At 40.8% G+C, this 16,550-nt stretch overlaps 1 protein-coding gene across 32 annotated transcripts in view; it reads right to left on the reverse strand.

Annotated features, from left to right (window-relative positions):
- Positions 1-16,550, reverse strand: part of NRCAM (neuronal cell adhesion molecule) — a gene marked incomplete at both ends in the record, with an annotated part of 70,109 nt that overhangs the window by 40,154 nt on the left and 13,405 nt on the right. For 18 of the 32 annotated variants that reach the window (XM_079786718.1, XM_079786706.1, XM_079786702.1 and 15 more), the window contains 5 exons: positions 5,280-5,411; positions 6,846-7,030; positions 10,413-10,524; positions 12,387-12,443; positions 12,947-13,117. In XM_079786718.1, the coding sequence (XP_079642844.1) occupies positions 5,280-5,411; positions 6,846-7,030; positions 10,413-10,524; positions 12,387-12,443; positions 12,947-13,117 (657 nt within the window). The remainder of the gene's footprint in view (positions 1-5,279; positions 5,412-6,845; positions 7,031-10,412; positions 10,525-12,386; positions 12,444-12,946; positions 13,118-16,550) is intronic. The other 14 variants (XM_079786712.1, XM_079786717.1, XM_079786713.1 and 11 more) reach the window with 2 other exon arrangements.

Genomic DNA, 16,550 nt, shown 5'->3' on the forward strand with positions numbered 1-16,550 from the left:
GGCTGAGGGGACTGGGCGCCGCCATCTTGTGGCTGTGGGCACTGCCATCTTTGAAGGCATGGCAGTCAATTAGCATATTCCCTCCTTATTGGCTGTGGGTGCCGCCATCTTTGCTACGGCGTGAGTATCAATTACATATTCCCTCTTTATTAGATAGGATACTCCAGTTAGTTAGTTCAACTAGTGATCAGGTTCAACTAGTGAGTCAGCTTCTTAGCTCAGATCTGCTGTTTATAAGTCTGATATTTTAAAAATCACCTTAGGAAACACGTTCTTCTAACCAGAAGACAATAACAAGTTCCAACTCCTTTAACAGGGTACAAGTTTTATCAATAAATGACAGGAGAGAACAGAAATGTCATAGTGATGTAGGAAGTGAACTACAGCTGTGACCAGACATCCAGGTACCCTGAGAATGCAGTATACCTCAGGGCAGCCGTGTTCCTTGTTCCTGATCCAAGTATAGTATCATCAGGATCTTTCTGACTCACATGCTCTCAGTGATGCCCATCCACTGCCTCAGCAAGGCGTGCTGGAGCAGAGCTGAATAACAAATCTGGACCCAGCACTTGGGCACTCACTGTTGGGATTCCTCAGGGGACTCTCGGTGCCCCTACATGTCCATTTGGACGGTACCTCTATGGACATGCCACTCAGTGGAGGGCCGGGAGTGAGTGACAGGCATGTGACAGTGATGAGGCCCGCGGAGACTCTGGGCCTTATCCATCTGGATGGGTGGCAGACTAAGTGAGAAGAGCTCCTCGAATTCCTTGAGTATGTTGTGCTTTTAGAAGTCACACCACCCTGTGTTGTTTAATGGTATAGAGTTCCAGTTTTGCAAGATGAAAAAGTTCTGGACGTCTCTTTCACAATAATGTGAATATATTTAACACTACTGGACTGTACACTTAAAAATGGTTAAGACGGTAAATTTTATATCATGTGGGGGTTTTTAACCACAATAAAAAAGGTTACAGCACCATGAACATGGAAGACCAGCTCAATGAACAAAGCCAGCAGGACAGTCTTCTTCCAGTGGAGACTCATTAGTCACATCATAAAATAAACCGTTTTGAAAAGTTTTTATGCCGCCCAGTTGCACCTTTTGATGTTATTCTTTACATGAAAGGCATCCAGCTGTCTGTGCCTTATTTCTGCTAAATGGAGCACTCTTTGAATATTTTTGGCAAGGTATTCAGGAATAAAATAAACCCTTTAGGTAAGAGTAGTGAACAAGCAGGTCTCGCTCCATGGGGCTTGGTCTACATTTTCCTTAAGTACTTCCTAATGAAACGCAAACAAACCCAGGAGCTGTCTGTCCGTGGCTCAGCTGGTATTTGGACAAAGAATGAAACTGTACAGAGATATTCGAATGAAGCCTTTGGACTCAGTGTTGGCTACTGGGTGGGAGTAGCTCTCCAGTGCAAAGCTAAGTTATCCAAAGGAATAATAATTGATTCTAGAAATAATTAATTTCATTTGCTAATAATGAACATTGGAGGAAGAAATTTAAGAGCATAGAATCACTCCGTATAACTTAAAGCCCCAAAGGTAAGGCTCCGAACTGGGGTGATAGCCTTCCAATAATACTTTCTTTTATCTAACTCTCCTGACATGACTGCCTGAACTATATATAAATGCTTCCAACATTTAGATAATGAGAAGGAGTGTCACCTTACATGTATAGAACATTATTAATTTTAAAAATATTGTATGTCTATTGCATAATTTTATTTTAAAAAGAACTTTGTCAAGATAGATTAATGAGCTATCACATGCACTCGAGACTGGAGCACTTAATGGTTTGTTTACCATGAGATCAATGCTCAGGTTTTCTGAGTTAGTCTGCTTCATAAACATCTCCAGAAATCTGAACATTTGGGAATAACGTAGACCTAGTCTCTAGGTGAAGAGGTGAATGTTCCTCTTCAATTACTTATTTCATCCACTAGAAGGATTTTACTTTCGAGAAAAGGAAGGAGATTGGTGGAACCTTGGGAATATCCTGGTCCCTTCCTCCATTCCCTTGGCTGCTTATCATATCTTACTGGTTTCCAATCTCTCCCTGCAATGTCAGTAATATATGTAATTGTGGAAGGAGGTCTATGCATTCTCTCTCTCTCTCTTCATTCCTTGCCCTCCTCATGTCTTAGAGAAAAGAAACCTTTTGACATAATGGTGGTGTGATGTTATATATGTTCCATGCGGAAGAATCTGAGATTGACCACAACTCACATGGAACGCGGTTACAGATCTACAAGTGTTAGGCTCTCCGCTGCCTCCTAGGACAGGGACAGGGACTGTGGTGCCCACGACCTTGGCCTTGGACATTTTCTTTCTGGTCCTGGGTTCTACTTCCACACCTTCCCAGACATTGCAGGTCACATGTTAAAATTAAAGCTCTCTGCAGCTGTGTTCTTTCTCCTGACCTCTGTAGGTTGTTTAAAGAATATTTTAGGTGATTTTGGGAAAATTCCATATTTCATGCAGTCTCTTTTTTTGCTACATGAAAAGTTTAAAGTAACCTGGCCAGTCTGGGGGGATAGAGTTTTAGAAGACATTGAGATTAGATCCCAGACAGTTTTTGAGTTAATTCTCCCAGTTTTGTAAAACAGGTCCCAGGTCTGAAATGCACAGTCACAAATCAATAACACCATTTTGCTAGCAACCCACCCCCCTCTCTCCCCGATCCTGCTTCTCCTTCACAGTATTTATGTGCACTTGGCAGCCAGGGCCTGCAGAGGTAGGAGGAGTGTCAATGTCCTTGGGTGACTGCCTACAAGCCAGGTATGGGGAGGCTGTGTATCTGGGAGTATGGTCCCCTGGTAGTGCCTCTGCTGTGTGGCACCTGGTGGGGACTCCAGGCACCGGGCAGAGATGCTACGCAGCTCCCTGCATGATAATGCTGCAGAGGCGCAGCTGGCCCTGCCCCTCACCCGCGGCAGCTGGTCTACCCAAGGTTTCTGCAGCCTCTTTGGTGAAAGGTATTGTCAGCAAATCAGCTTGTGCTCCCAGCAAACTTATGAGGCCCAGTCTAGGCCCCCTTGAAGGTTAGAAATGCCTACCATGCCTATTGTGAGCCACTGTATACTGCAGCAGACTTTGCTCTCTTGCCTACCCCTGCCTCTCTGCCAACCTTTCCCCAGGACCCACCATTGCTGTATGCAGCGGTGGGGGTGCACCATTCAGCAAACTGCAGATGAAAAACAAGTCCCAGGCCCCTGTTTCCAGAACAGTCCCAAACCCCAAAGGCAATTCTGCTTAGGAGCCTCTAAATTCAGAGGGCAGCCAGTAGAGTGGAGAAGCACAAAGCTCCTTGAAATTCCATGAATTTTTGACAGTTTTCTTCCCCATTTACTCCTTGTATTGTATCAGGGTAGGTCAACACAAGGTGGGGCATGTAGGTTGACTTTGAACTCAGTAGCTGGTCCAGATGCTGAGGGTGGGAGCAGAGAAGAGCAGTGATCCTGCAGTATCATCCTGCAGAGAGCTATGAGGGTCCCCACCAGGTGACTCAGCTCTTTGCCTTTTAGTAATGAGATTCCAAAAAGCAATCCTTACACGTTTAGTTTGGTCACCAACTGTGGAGAGAGACACCTTGTAGGGATGCTTCATATCACTGTGGTGTAAACGTACGGCACCTGCTCCTGGCACCATGGGACAGCCTGGAGGGCCAGAATCCTTGTCTGCTGCCATGCCATGGTGTTTCTCTCCTTGCTTATCCACCAGAGTGACTGCTCCGAGGCAGAGGTCAGGAACCCTGGATCTGTAGGCACTGTGGAATTCTGATCCCACCTTCGCTTAACCGCCTGTTTTCCTTCCAGTGGGGACTTAAATACTTTTGAGATGGAAGAAATGAACTCATATGGAACCTGACTTGACAGATTTTTGTCTTCTTTCTCCTCTGGACCTAATCAGATAATTTGGGGTTATAATAGAAGGCCCTACCTTATCTCCTGGGACTACTCTGCTTTGAGCCAACCTCCCCATCCAAAGCAGGCCTTTCACAGTTGATCCTTCCCCAAAACATTTCATTTAAAGAGGAATGTCCATGAGTGCATTTCAAAGCTCTTAATACAACTAGGGTTACAAGGTTCCCTGAGAGGCACTGCCTGTCCTGGGTTTGGAATGACAATAAGTTGAGCAAATCAGGAAGAAAGATCAGCTTCATAGTTTAATCTCCCTGTGTTCTTGTGTCACTGACCTACCTCCATCTCAATGTCCCCTGTTTACTATCGAATTCTGGCTGCCAAGCAGCATTCCCTGGCTCCCTGAGGCTGGGCTTTAAACAGAAACGAATTTTCTCTTTGTCTGGGTCTAAGGGAAGGTCTGAGCTCCAAGAAGAGGAAATGTCCCCAGATTCTCCGGCTGGTGGCAGTGGTGGTGGGTGGGGTTGAGAAAAGGGAGTCTCGGTGGGCTTTCTGTGGATGCCGTGGCTCGGGATGGGGGGCAGAAAAGTGCAATATTTGTTTTCAATTTTCTTTTGCTACAATCCCCTTCTATCCTCAAGCCTTTACCAAAGTTTTGTAAAACTGGGTTTGCTATGATTTAGGAAATTAATGGAAGGGCCGGTGGCCACACTTGAGGGTCTGTTCAAGGCAGCAGAATGGCAGCCTGGACCAGTTGGCTGAGAAAAACTTCGGGAGTGGTCCAGGGAAAGTGCCAGGAGAGGTGACAGCTGCAGCCAGGACTGTGTAAGAACTGCTCAAGGATGATCTCCGCGATCCCCGGGAAGGGAAACTGGTCAAGATTGAGTGTCCTGCACTGGCCAGGGTGAGAGGTGTGTTCTTTGGCTACTAAGTGGAACAGGGACCTCTGAAGCCTGGGCTATATTTAGGAATAAAAACTCGTTAAATTAAGACAGCTATGTTTCTTACTCTTCTAGCCACTGGCTCTATTCCCAAGCCTCCCCACCCACCTCCTCTGACTCTTACGATGTTTCTGTAAACCACTTCACATTCTGAACAAAGAAGATAATCTGAGCTTCTCAGTGATGTTTATTTCTGATCCTGCCCTTCTTCCTATGATGTGTGTAAAAACAACAATAAAGGAAATATTCCCCAAGTCCCAATCAACACATGCCATTATAGTACAAATATTCCATCATAATAAATATCTAAAGGTGGTAAATTAAAAAATATGAAGGTAATCTGGTATCTGTTTGCCTTATACATGACTTCCTTCCTTAACCCAAATTATTTTATCACTATTTGTTCCCTGCTGAGATGTACCTACGCCCTGAAAATACACCACCACTGGAGCCAGTCAAGGAAACTTACTTTCTATTGGGACTCCATTCGATAACCAGCTAATTCTGGGTTTGGGGTTGCCGTTAGCTCTGCAGATCAGGGACCCGTTCTCTCCTGGGGACAGCACGAGATTTTGAGGTGCCATGATCCAGTATGGAGCCGCTTGATTGAGGAAAGAAAAAAACACAAAAATTTGAGTCAAATAAGTATTCTAGCAAATTAGGTATAATGAACTATTTTATTAAATAGCATTTTGCAAAACATTTGTTAATTTTATTTTTTAGAGTGAATAGATTTGTAAGTGATGCTTCAAATAATACTTCAGATTTTCAAAAGAATGTTTAAAGAGACTCACTGATATCTATGTATTATTTCTAAACCTTTTTGATATAATTATCACCCATTTTACTGTAATTAACCATACATCAAACAGGCCACAGATTTATCCAAGGGTGTAGAGCAATTTACAGGCACAGATAGGACTGAAAACATGAATTAAAATTCTGAGCCTCACAGAAAATATGTCATTATAAAATTAGGAAGCTATTTTTAAAACTTTGCAATTGTGAAAAGTTGCAAAGTTAACATATAGTGTTCGCACAAGCCCTTCACCCAGCCTTCTCTAATGTTAATATCTTATATAACCATGGTACAGTTATCAAAACAAGAAATTAACATTGGTACAGCTCCATTAACTAAACAACACACTTTATTAGAACTTCCCCAGTTTTTCCACGGTCTTATTTCTGTCCCAGGACCCTGGACACCACATTGCATTTACTTGTCATATTTCCTTAGTTTCCTCCAATCTGAGAATTTCTTGGTCTTTTGTGTCTTTCATGACCTTTAGACTTTTGAAGAACACTGATCAGTTATTTTGTAGAATGCCTTTCGACTTGGATTTGTCTGTTTTCTCACGATTAGACTGAGGTTTTGGGTGATGGATCTTCTGATTACATCATATCAGAGAGCACGTGGTATCAACATATTTCTGGTTGTGTTAATCTTGATCTCTTGGTTAAGGTGATGTTTGCCAGGTTTCTCCACTGTAAAGTTAGTATTTTCCTGCTTTCCATTCTCTATTTACTTAGTGAGGCACTAAGTTTAGCCCACATTCAAGAGGAGGGACTATAAGCTCCATCTCCTTAAGGGAGGAGTATAAAGAATGTGAAGACATCTATTTAAACTGCTTCAGTAAATTATTTTCTTTTGTGGCGGGATAAATACAGATACTTTGAGGCTATACAAATATCCTCTTTCTCCTTAAGGTTTCATCCACTAATTTTAGCATTCATCACTGGCTCTTGCCTGCAACAATTATAACGGAGGGATTCTAATGGCGATTCTCCATTTCCTTAATTCTTTCTACATTTATAATTTGGATTATTTTGTAAGGAAGATTTGAGGAAGCTATTTTAAATCTTATTTAGATGCACTATAAGTATAAATAGCAATGAGAAGAGATTCACAGTATCATGAATGTTGATATAAATTTACGTTTATTATTATTGAAGAATATAATGGGAGGCATGCGAATTGAAGATTTAGGGCCTCTCATGAATGCAAGAGCAATACATTTTAAACAATGATATGTACCTTTTACTGTGACAGAAATGGTGTGATGGATGACTCCTAACGCATTTTTGGCTATACACTGGTACTTTCCTGAGTCTGCTTCTGAAACCTGAATGATCTGCAGAGTTTTCTGAAAGTTCCTATAAAATGTCCGGTTGATGGGTAGTGTTCCATCTTCTTTTATCCAGTAAATAACTGGCGTAGGCCTGATAAGATAAAAAAGGATGATGATACAAAAAAAGAAGTTGACCTACCTGCTTTTGAGGGTGAATTTTCATGTAAGTTTATAATAAATACTTTATATAAAGTTAATGAGAAATATACAGGTACTTTAACTAGCATCACACTTTTATAAGTAATGCTCAGAACCTTATGTTTAAGGCTATCATCTACCATTTTCACATAAGCAGAATTATGCTACTTTGTGGCACACCATAAACATTGACTGCAGTGGTGCGGTGAGTATGCCAGCACGAGTTACTTTACTGATGGGACCTAAATGTTTTCTTCCAAGTTCTCATCAATGAGGCACTCTTGGAAAATTTTACATGAAGGTACTATGCCAATCAAAAGAATTACCATGAAATTAATGATACTGAGTTAGATTTTTTTTTTTTATCAGCTAGAGTTAAAGATGCACAGAGAAAGAGATGATACACATAGTCATGCCCAGAAATTTTTTTTACACACATTTCCACATCAAATGAAAGAGTGTTTTTATTTCAAACCAGGCTATCTGGTAATGTAAATGAAGTAATTAGAGAGATGGTGCTCTTTCCTTAATTTCATTATTATTTATTAGAGGCCCTGTGCACGAATTTGTGCACGGGTGGGCTCCCTTGGCTTGGCTGGCGATCAGGGCTAATTGGGGTCTGTCTCGCCTAGTCCCGATTGGTGCTGGCCAGCTGGGGGGAGGGATCACAGGAGGTTGGCCAGCCAGCCAGGGAGAGGGGACCATGGGAGGTTGGCTGGCCACTGGAGGTTGGCTGTGGGAGCGCAATGACCACCAGGGGGCAGCTCCTGCATTGAGCATCTACCCGCTGGTGGTCAGTGCGCAACATAGCTACCGGCCGATTGTCCAGTCGTCTGGTCAAAATGGTCACTTATGCTTTTATATACATAGATATTTTAAAATATTATACCAATTGATAAGAAGAGATTAAACTCATGTATTACACCATTTCTCACAGTGTTTCTTATTCAATTATGAAATATAGAGACCGATGAAAAGCCAGAACATAGGCTGAGAGTTAAAGATCTGCTTTCAAGTTCAGCCCTGTCCCTAAATTGTTCTCTGACCTTGGCTCCCTGACCTCTTTGGGCTTCAGTTTCCTTAGTTGCCTTACTGGGGATAATAATGCCTGACTTGATCAAGTGGCTTTAGAAGGTTTTCATGACGGTAAAATAAAAAATCCACTGGACACGAACATTTACAGGCATGGAACTAGAGACCAAGCACTGAGCTATGTGTTGGGAAGATAAAGATGAATAAAGAATGATCCAGGCCCTCAGGAAGATCACAATATTTGTCATTAGAAATACAAGTGGGATTAATTATTTTAAAAATTGATTTTGGTTTTTTTGGTTGAACAAAAATAGTTGAACACATATATTTGATGAAATGGCTTCTAAAATAAGACATGATGTGAATATAAAAAGCAAAAAATGTGAAATCATTTTGAAAAGCTGAAGCTACCATACACATGTGGAATCGGATAGCACACTATGGTGTTTCCTTACAGTCGGATTAATCTGCATCTCCTATGATCTGGAGGTGAGAGGGCAGTGGTGGTAGAAGCATGAGATCACAGCTTAGCTACATCATGAACTGCTCTGGAGGCCTGCTACTCCACTGAGCAGGTGTTAGGAATTAGAAATATTTTTATTCTATGAGTCTCATGTTTATGGATTTGTAAGTGATAGAGCTCCAATCTCAGTTTTACAACATTCCAAGCTCTAAAATAAATTTTGGAAGTTTGAGGCAATTTCCAAATACCAGCCATATTTTACATTTTTATGTAATATATCACTTGTGGGAAGGGGAATCACTAAATTGTGAGAACGGGTACATCTACTCCCAAAAGGTTGAAGGTTGGTAGATTAAACCACTTTTTAACACAATGTTGAAGAAAATTGCAAGGGGTTTTTGTTTGTTTGTTTGTTTGTTTTTTATTCTATGGGGAAAGATATATACTTAATGTATCTTTAAATGAGGGCTTTGCTAGTTTTCAGGTGCTTGAGAAACTGAGTCGTGTGTAGTGTGCTTTCCTGCCACAGCCAGCAGAGGCCTCCATGTGTCTCCAGCCATAAAGTCATTCCTGAAGGCCGATTCTGGGAAGGAAGGTGAGACTGCTGAGTTACCAGTCAGGGGAAGCACAGTTCAAACATGTGATCACAACATGTTTCTGAGAATCTATTCAATGCTTTCAGCATATGTGCCCATATCAATTGTACTTGCTCTATGCCATTTATCAGAAGGGACTAGGTAGAAGCTTGTCTCTAATGTGTACCTAATGTAACAGTTGTTCTTATATCTGAGCGAGGCCTTCCTGCAACTCCTGTCAAGAGCACATAAGTTCTAGGGGTGACATCAATTTTGACGAGACATTTGGAAAGAAGCTGGGCTTGTGACTTTACAGTAGGAAATAGTGCAAGGAACAGTGTGCCAGTTTCGAGGCTAGGCCCTAAAAGGCTGTGCGTGCTTTTATTGTTAGAAGAATTAGCCTGGGCTGGGCCACTAGAGGGATGTGAGAAATTCAAGGCCAAGAGCTCAGCTGTGCAGCTGACAGCCAGCACTACACCCTCAGAACTGTGAACCCATAGCTGAGCCACCTAGCAGACACATGAGCAGGCTCAACCTAAATTAGCTGGATTAGCCCATTCTAGTACAACCTCCCTGCAGACCTGCAGAAAAATAGCTACTGTTTTTAAACCACTACGTTTTGAGGTGGTTTGTTACACACAGTGGCAAAATAATACACCCTAATTATAATTGTAGCAATCATAAGGTGATTACTGATACTTATTTTATGAGGAACACTATTATATTAAAAATCTATATATATAAAAGCCTAAGCGACCATCCAACTGTCTGACTGTCTGACTGGTAGCTATGATGCGCTTTGACCATCAGGGGGCAGATGCTCAAAGCACAGGCATGGAAACATGGAACAGACTGATGAATCTCAGAGGGGAAGGAGGAGAGGGAAGGGCGGGAAGAGATTAACCAAAGATCTTGTATGCATACTAGAGGCCCGGTGCACAGATTTGTGCACCGGTGGGGTCCCTCAGCCTGCCTTGCGGGGATCAGGCTGAAACTGGCAATCTGGTATCCCCTGAGGGGTTCCGGATTGTGAGAGGGTGCAGGCCAGGCTGAGGTACCCATTGGTGCACGAATCCATGCACTGGGCCTCTAGTGTTTTAATAATATGGTATTATGTGGGCTATTTTGGAAATAATTATCAGCTATTTCTTGATGCTTGATGGAATTATACAAGACAATGACTCTTCCTATGATATTAATACTTCTCTACCAATCTATTCTGTTTTTACAAGAAATGTATACCAAGACACAAAGTATTAACTCACAGTCCTTCTGCAATGCATTCTAACGAAAGAACATTTCCTCTTAATTCCTCTTTATTACTTGCATTGCCTTCTGGAGTTAAAAATGTTGGTGGCCTCTCTCTACTTGATTTAGCTGCAAACGAGAAAATCAATATGTATTAAAAGTTATGAATATGTATTTCTAGAAACACAGTTCACTGCCTAAAAATCTAATCCCTTTTCAAAACTATTTAACATTGTAAAATTTGTTAAACTACACATGCACACTCTTTGCCTTACAAATAGCTGTTGCTCACTTAGCAACCCAGGAATAGAAACAATTTTGGTTGCATAAACACTAATGGTAAGAACTATTCTCCTTTCATATATTTTCTTAATTTGTAAAATTTTTGTGTACAGGTAAATTTTCACAATGTAGACACAGAAAGGGAAATCATGTTCTCAAACTACACATTATGTAAAATTAGTGCTCAAAGCAAAATTAACTGTCTACTTTATAGAAGATGTTAGATTTTTCTGAGGGTATGACTATGGATGGGCCATTCTAGTTTCCCACCAGGGACAACATTGCACTCAATACCATTGATTAATCATGGAGATAAATTTGTGATAGATGTCTAATATGTCAAAGTCCTCAAGTTGCAAGGTTTATGGAAAACAAAACAACATAAAACAAAATTAGAAAGTTACTAATAGAGGTCTGGCAAATTTGGCTACAAATTAAGAATAATAATGGAGTTAAAGAAATTGAAACTGGTTTCCTCAATGAAAATATAAAGAGGGCTCAAATCAGAGATCTCTGGGAGATTTATACAGGCCACCTTCTTTCTTATGAAGATATTGCCTAAATGTGGTCTTATATTCTGGTGAACTCTCAGAAAAACTTAAAGTAGAAAGCAAACTTAAAGTAGAAAGGATATTAACCTGGGTTTCATATTTTGATTCTGTAGCCCTTTACAGTTTTCAAAAACTTTAACCCTTTGCACTCGCTTGCTTTTTTCTCGATTCCTTTATTCTAATGCTAACCGTGTCGAGTCACACTAGACATCCGAGTGCAAAAGGTTAATGCATTAACTATTTGATGATCTCAAAAAACTAAATACGGTAAAATGATAGTTTTTCTAAGATTTTAAAGTTAGAGGTAATCTTACTCCTCTGAAATCACTTTGAGAATGGTTTTGAGGCCTATGTCTTTCAGGAGTATATTACAACAAAAATAAAATAAAACAGGGGTTGTGGCATGTTTATTCTGGTGACTGATAGAACCTTAATGTTTTTTACTTCATACTCAAAGGTAAAAAATTAATGCAGCACAAATTCTGCCTTCTAGATAATTAAGAAGACCCCATATTCAGAATCCATAATATTCAATGATCAATTCTGTACCTGAGATCCACATTTCCCTTAAGGAAATCAAATTCTTTTATTTTCAGAAGAATGAAGTTAAATGCTCTATTTTGTAAAAAATTACTTCTACTGAAGATAATGACTGGGTTTTAAACAAAATTGAGAAATACTGTGCTAATTATACAATATTCATAATGTCATGTGAAAACAGATGGAAAATGTGATAACTTGCTATCAAAATCCACTTACTGTTAGTTGCTAAAGGTTACTAAGATGTTGAAGAGTTAGTATTCAAGCAGGTTAATGCACCCTGCCAATTCTTATTTAGTTCATGAGAAAAATTTATGAACAAGACAGAAAATGAAAAATCTAATTCTGAACACACATGAACATTTTTTCCAAATTATGTGAAATGATTCTTTGCATGAAAACAGCTATAATAATTTTCATTATTATACATACAACATGGAAAATGTTTTAGTGGCATGTTTGCAAGCTTATAGCTAAATTTCATAAGAAACATACATTTATTCTAGTGGTAACTAGGAATTTCATAAAGAAATAAGGTTAAATAGCCATGGAGGTGAAGTTAGTGAACTAAATTCTACAATGAAGGAGAGATTATCAGTTACAATCACCATAACTCACCACCATAAACCTCAGTGTCACTCAAATTAGCTGCTATAGTGTCATTCAATTCATCCACTGAAATAAACAGAATATTATGAAGAATGTAAAAAGTAGGGGAGAAGGTATTGCAAGAAAAATATTGGGCAACAAAAGCAAACACATCCAGCTATGCTGACCAAGTGCCATCCCTACCAACTAAAAACAGTGCTTTCCATTGTACATGACTAACTCATTAATTTACTCAGTCACCCCCAACCAGCATTATGTGAACATATAACTGAAGCTGTAGGTTTGCCCATTAAAGGTATCATGGGGCATAAATCACACGCAAATGCGCAGAACTTCAAGTGAATTCACAAAGTTATCAGGAAAACAGTAACGTTAATTACAGCAAAAATTGTAAAGTACAGTATTTAGGGTCTGTATGCATGCTCTTTATAACACATATGCCAACACTTTAGTCACTATTCACAGGTAGTTTCCTGATCAATGAATCCCTTTACTTCAGTCAGTAGTAGTGAATAGTTGATATTTTTTATACATCATTGAAAGACAGATGCAGGGAGCTAAACACTTACCTAAAATCACCTTCACAGAAATAGGTTGCTTCTGCTGTATGGTTTGAGTGTGGTTAAATCTGGCGTAACAGATATAGTCTTCGCGGGAATCCTCTGGGAGAACATTGGAAAAATAAAGGTCTCCATTCAGACCCTGGGAAACCCTCTCACTCTGTGGAAGTCTTTGAAAGGCTGGGGAAAGGCAGAGAAATAGCCAGAGCATTCTATCATTAAAGCGACCACTTTCCAAATTAGCAAGACAAATGTATCTACCACTAGTTCTATGTATTATTAAATCTCCAATTGTACCTGTGGACCCTAATTTCTCTGGAGTAAGACAGAGATGAGATTAGATTTGTACAGTGAAGTGTTTTATTAAGCAAGTGTAAACCAAAAAAAAAAGTTTGTGTGACCTTTCCTAATATTTTAGTTAATCTCTGAATATACACATATGCACACATGCCTTAGAATATGCATTAAGGAAGCTTATAAGGATATTAACCTGGGTTTCATCATCACAAATGGCCAGACATCAAATACTGGGAGAGCACCTACCGTGAACTAGGCCCTGTGCAGGTGTCGGGCATAACAGGGTCCCTACCCTGTCTGAGCTTGTCTAACTGAAGAATCAGGCAGCAAAAGGGCAATTAACAATAGGGTGCAATAATGACACTATTTAATACTGCAGACACGCCCCTCAGCAGCCCGCCTCACCCAGCCTTCCTCACCTCCTCTACTTTTTCTTTTCTGAGTTACTTAGCACCTTCTAACATACAACATATTTCATGTGTCATATCCATGGCTTACTGCCTGTCTCCCCGTGCCAGAATTCAAGTTCCAGGGGGACAGAGACTACCACCTGCATGTCTTCCGTGGTAGCACCTAGCAGCTCCGTAATTAAATCAGCAATTGTCAGCTTCGTGTTTAACCATTTACTTCCTCTCAGGTCCAGTTGAGGAACTGTCTAGCTTCAGGCATGAAGGGAAGCTTTTCTAAGTTGATGAAGGATGCAGGGAGGTGGGACCACTGATCTGTGCGTGAATTTACACTGGGCTGGCTAACATGCATCCTGAAGCTTCTGACTCAGTCCACAGAGTCTAAACTGGGAGAATTCTTCAGCTCTGAAGCGAAAGAACTAGGAAAAGCTGCACACCCCAGGCCCTGGGCCAGGTTGTATGGGACCAGAGGATTTCTCCAGTCCGAGTCACCGCTGTGCTCCTCCTGCAGCAGGTGCCCATCTAACATTTCACAAAAGGTAAACTTAGGGTGCAAAGCCTGCAGCTCCCTTGGGCAGAAAACATGGCAGAGAAATGTGGAGCCAGAGCCAGAAACAGCGCTGGTTAGCCGTGTTAACAAAGTTCCCGGTCAAGACGCAAATTTGGCTGGTGATTGTAAAGTCATGGTTTTGAGTCACTAATCCCTAGGGAAAGAATTGTTTTAAAAATAACTCATAAAAATAATGTACGGTTATTTAGTGAATACAGAGAGTCAAAGATAAGCATGCATTTATTCTCTTCTGTTTCTCCTGCTGGATTTTATTACTTGACACGGTTCAGTAGATCAAATTAAAGTGCCCGTTGAATTCCTTTGCGTTACATTTAAAAAAAAATGTATGCAGATAGGAATAACTTGATAATGTCATCTTGCAAGAAGGATGCTATACAGATCTGAATTTTTCTCATATTCCAGATGCAATTTTATTTGAAAGATCCAGATGATATGCCAACGTCTAAAATGCATGTAGATGACAAAGCAAGCAGTGCAATTTGGAAAAAAATTAGTTATTTATTCAGATTTTTCTGAAACTATGCATGTACATGTATCTTTAGTAAATGAAAAGGTCACCATTTCTCAATAAGAACCAAGGACCAAATACTGGCCTCCCTTGGCAGTGACATTTAGATACTGTTATTCTCAATGTCAGACACCAGACATTTACATTTGATTTATTGCTTATACTTTCAAAACCAGTAAAAGCAATAATGGGAAAAATATGTTTGCTCATTTACTCATGTGTATGTTTATTTTCCATTTTTCATGATACTTTCTCTGAGTGCTTTCAAGTAAGAGTCAAAATGGAAATTATGTTAGAGCTAAATTTTATCTTTGGTAATATGTACAGCACGTGACTTCAGAAGAAATCATGTCACTGAGAATAAAATATATTCCCAACAAATATTTCGCTTGCATTGCCACCATTATACCTAAAGGACTCCTGTCAAGGTCAATAGTAACCTCCATGTTGCCAATTCAATAGTCATTTCTCAGTCAGATCAGAAGTTATATGATTTATCAGCAGCATTTGAAACCGTTGATTATTAGTCTTTTTAAAAAAATTACCTTTATTGTTGAAAGTATTACAGAAATCCCCTGCCTTGCCCCCACTCCCCCCTGCTCCTGCCCCCTCCCGAGGACCTTCATCACACTACTGTCTGTGTCCACGTGTTATGCATATAAATTCTTTGGTTAATCCGTCTGGTTCTGTCTTCTTAACACTCCTCCTTCACCACTCTCTCTTTGTCCTCATCTTACCACAGTGACAGCTCCTTCTCATCTATTTTGCTGGTTTCTCCCTAAATTCTTGGTCCCTGGAGGGCTCCTGGTCTCAGCCCCCAGGCGTTGCTCTTTACCACCTACACTCCCTCCCTCCCGCCCTTCTCTTCTCCAGCCCCTGGCTCTAAGACACTCCTAAGGCAAACACTGCTGACTGGAGCTCTGAATCTTTTTCTGACTCTTGTAGCTCTGACTCCTGCTGGGTGGGCATCTCCCCATGGATGTCTCATCGGCCTCTCATGTTTAAAGTCCTGATTTCCTGGTTTCCCAGCAGAACCATGTGGGACCCACCTATAAGGTAACATGCTAACCTATTAGTACAGGAGATTTTGGAGGGTGGAGAGGCGGAGCAATAAAAAAGTCCCACAAGGACAGGGACAGGTGGACAAACGTTAAACTGCCTAATGGATTATCACTTCATGACTCTGTGCTTTGGTTTCCTCATCTAAAAAGCAGAAAGAATAACCAGATATACTTCATAGGGTTGTTGTAAAAAATTGAGGAGATAACCCATGCAAAGTCCTTAGCAAAGGCACTTAATAAATATCCAATAAATATTAGCTGCTGTTGGGGGTCAAAAACACACACAGAAAGTGGGGGGGCGGAATCAAGCAGCTTGATTTCCTCTCCTCTACGGGCTTCTGCTAGTTCGGGAAATGACATGACAATTCCATTTTACCAGTTGTTCAGTCCTGTAGTTTTCTTTGATTCCTCTCTCTCATACCTCCCATCCAAACCTCAATAAATCCTAGAGGTTCTACCTCCAAAGTATATCCAGAATCTGACCATGTGCTACCCACTGGACTGCCACTACCCGAGTCCGAGTCACCAGCAAGTCTAGGTTAGAGCAGCGGCCTCCAAACAAGGAGGCCAACTCTCCCTTTGTCCTCGCTATTGTCCATGCATGAACAGAAGTGATGTTACTGCTACTGGTTTTGTTTCAGGTAAAGTCACTCCCTCAATGTCTCCTACTTCATTCAAAGCCAAGCCAAAGCCCTCTGCACTGAGCCCAGGGGCTTTTCTGACCTTTCCCATCACTCTCCCCTTTGACTCACTGAGTCCGGCCCCACTG

The sequence above is a fragment of the Cnephaeus nilssonii genome (genome assembly GCF_951640355.1).
Source record: "Cnephaeus nilssonii genome assembly, chromosome: 12".
NCBI classification, from domain to species: domain Eukaryota; kingdom Metazoa; phylum Chordata; class Mammalia; order Chiroptera; family Vespertilionidae; genus Cnephaeus; species Cnephaeus nilssonii.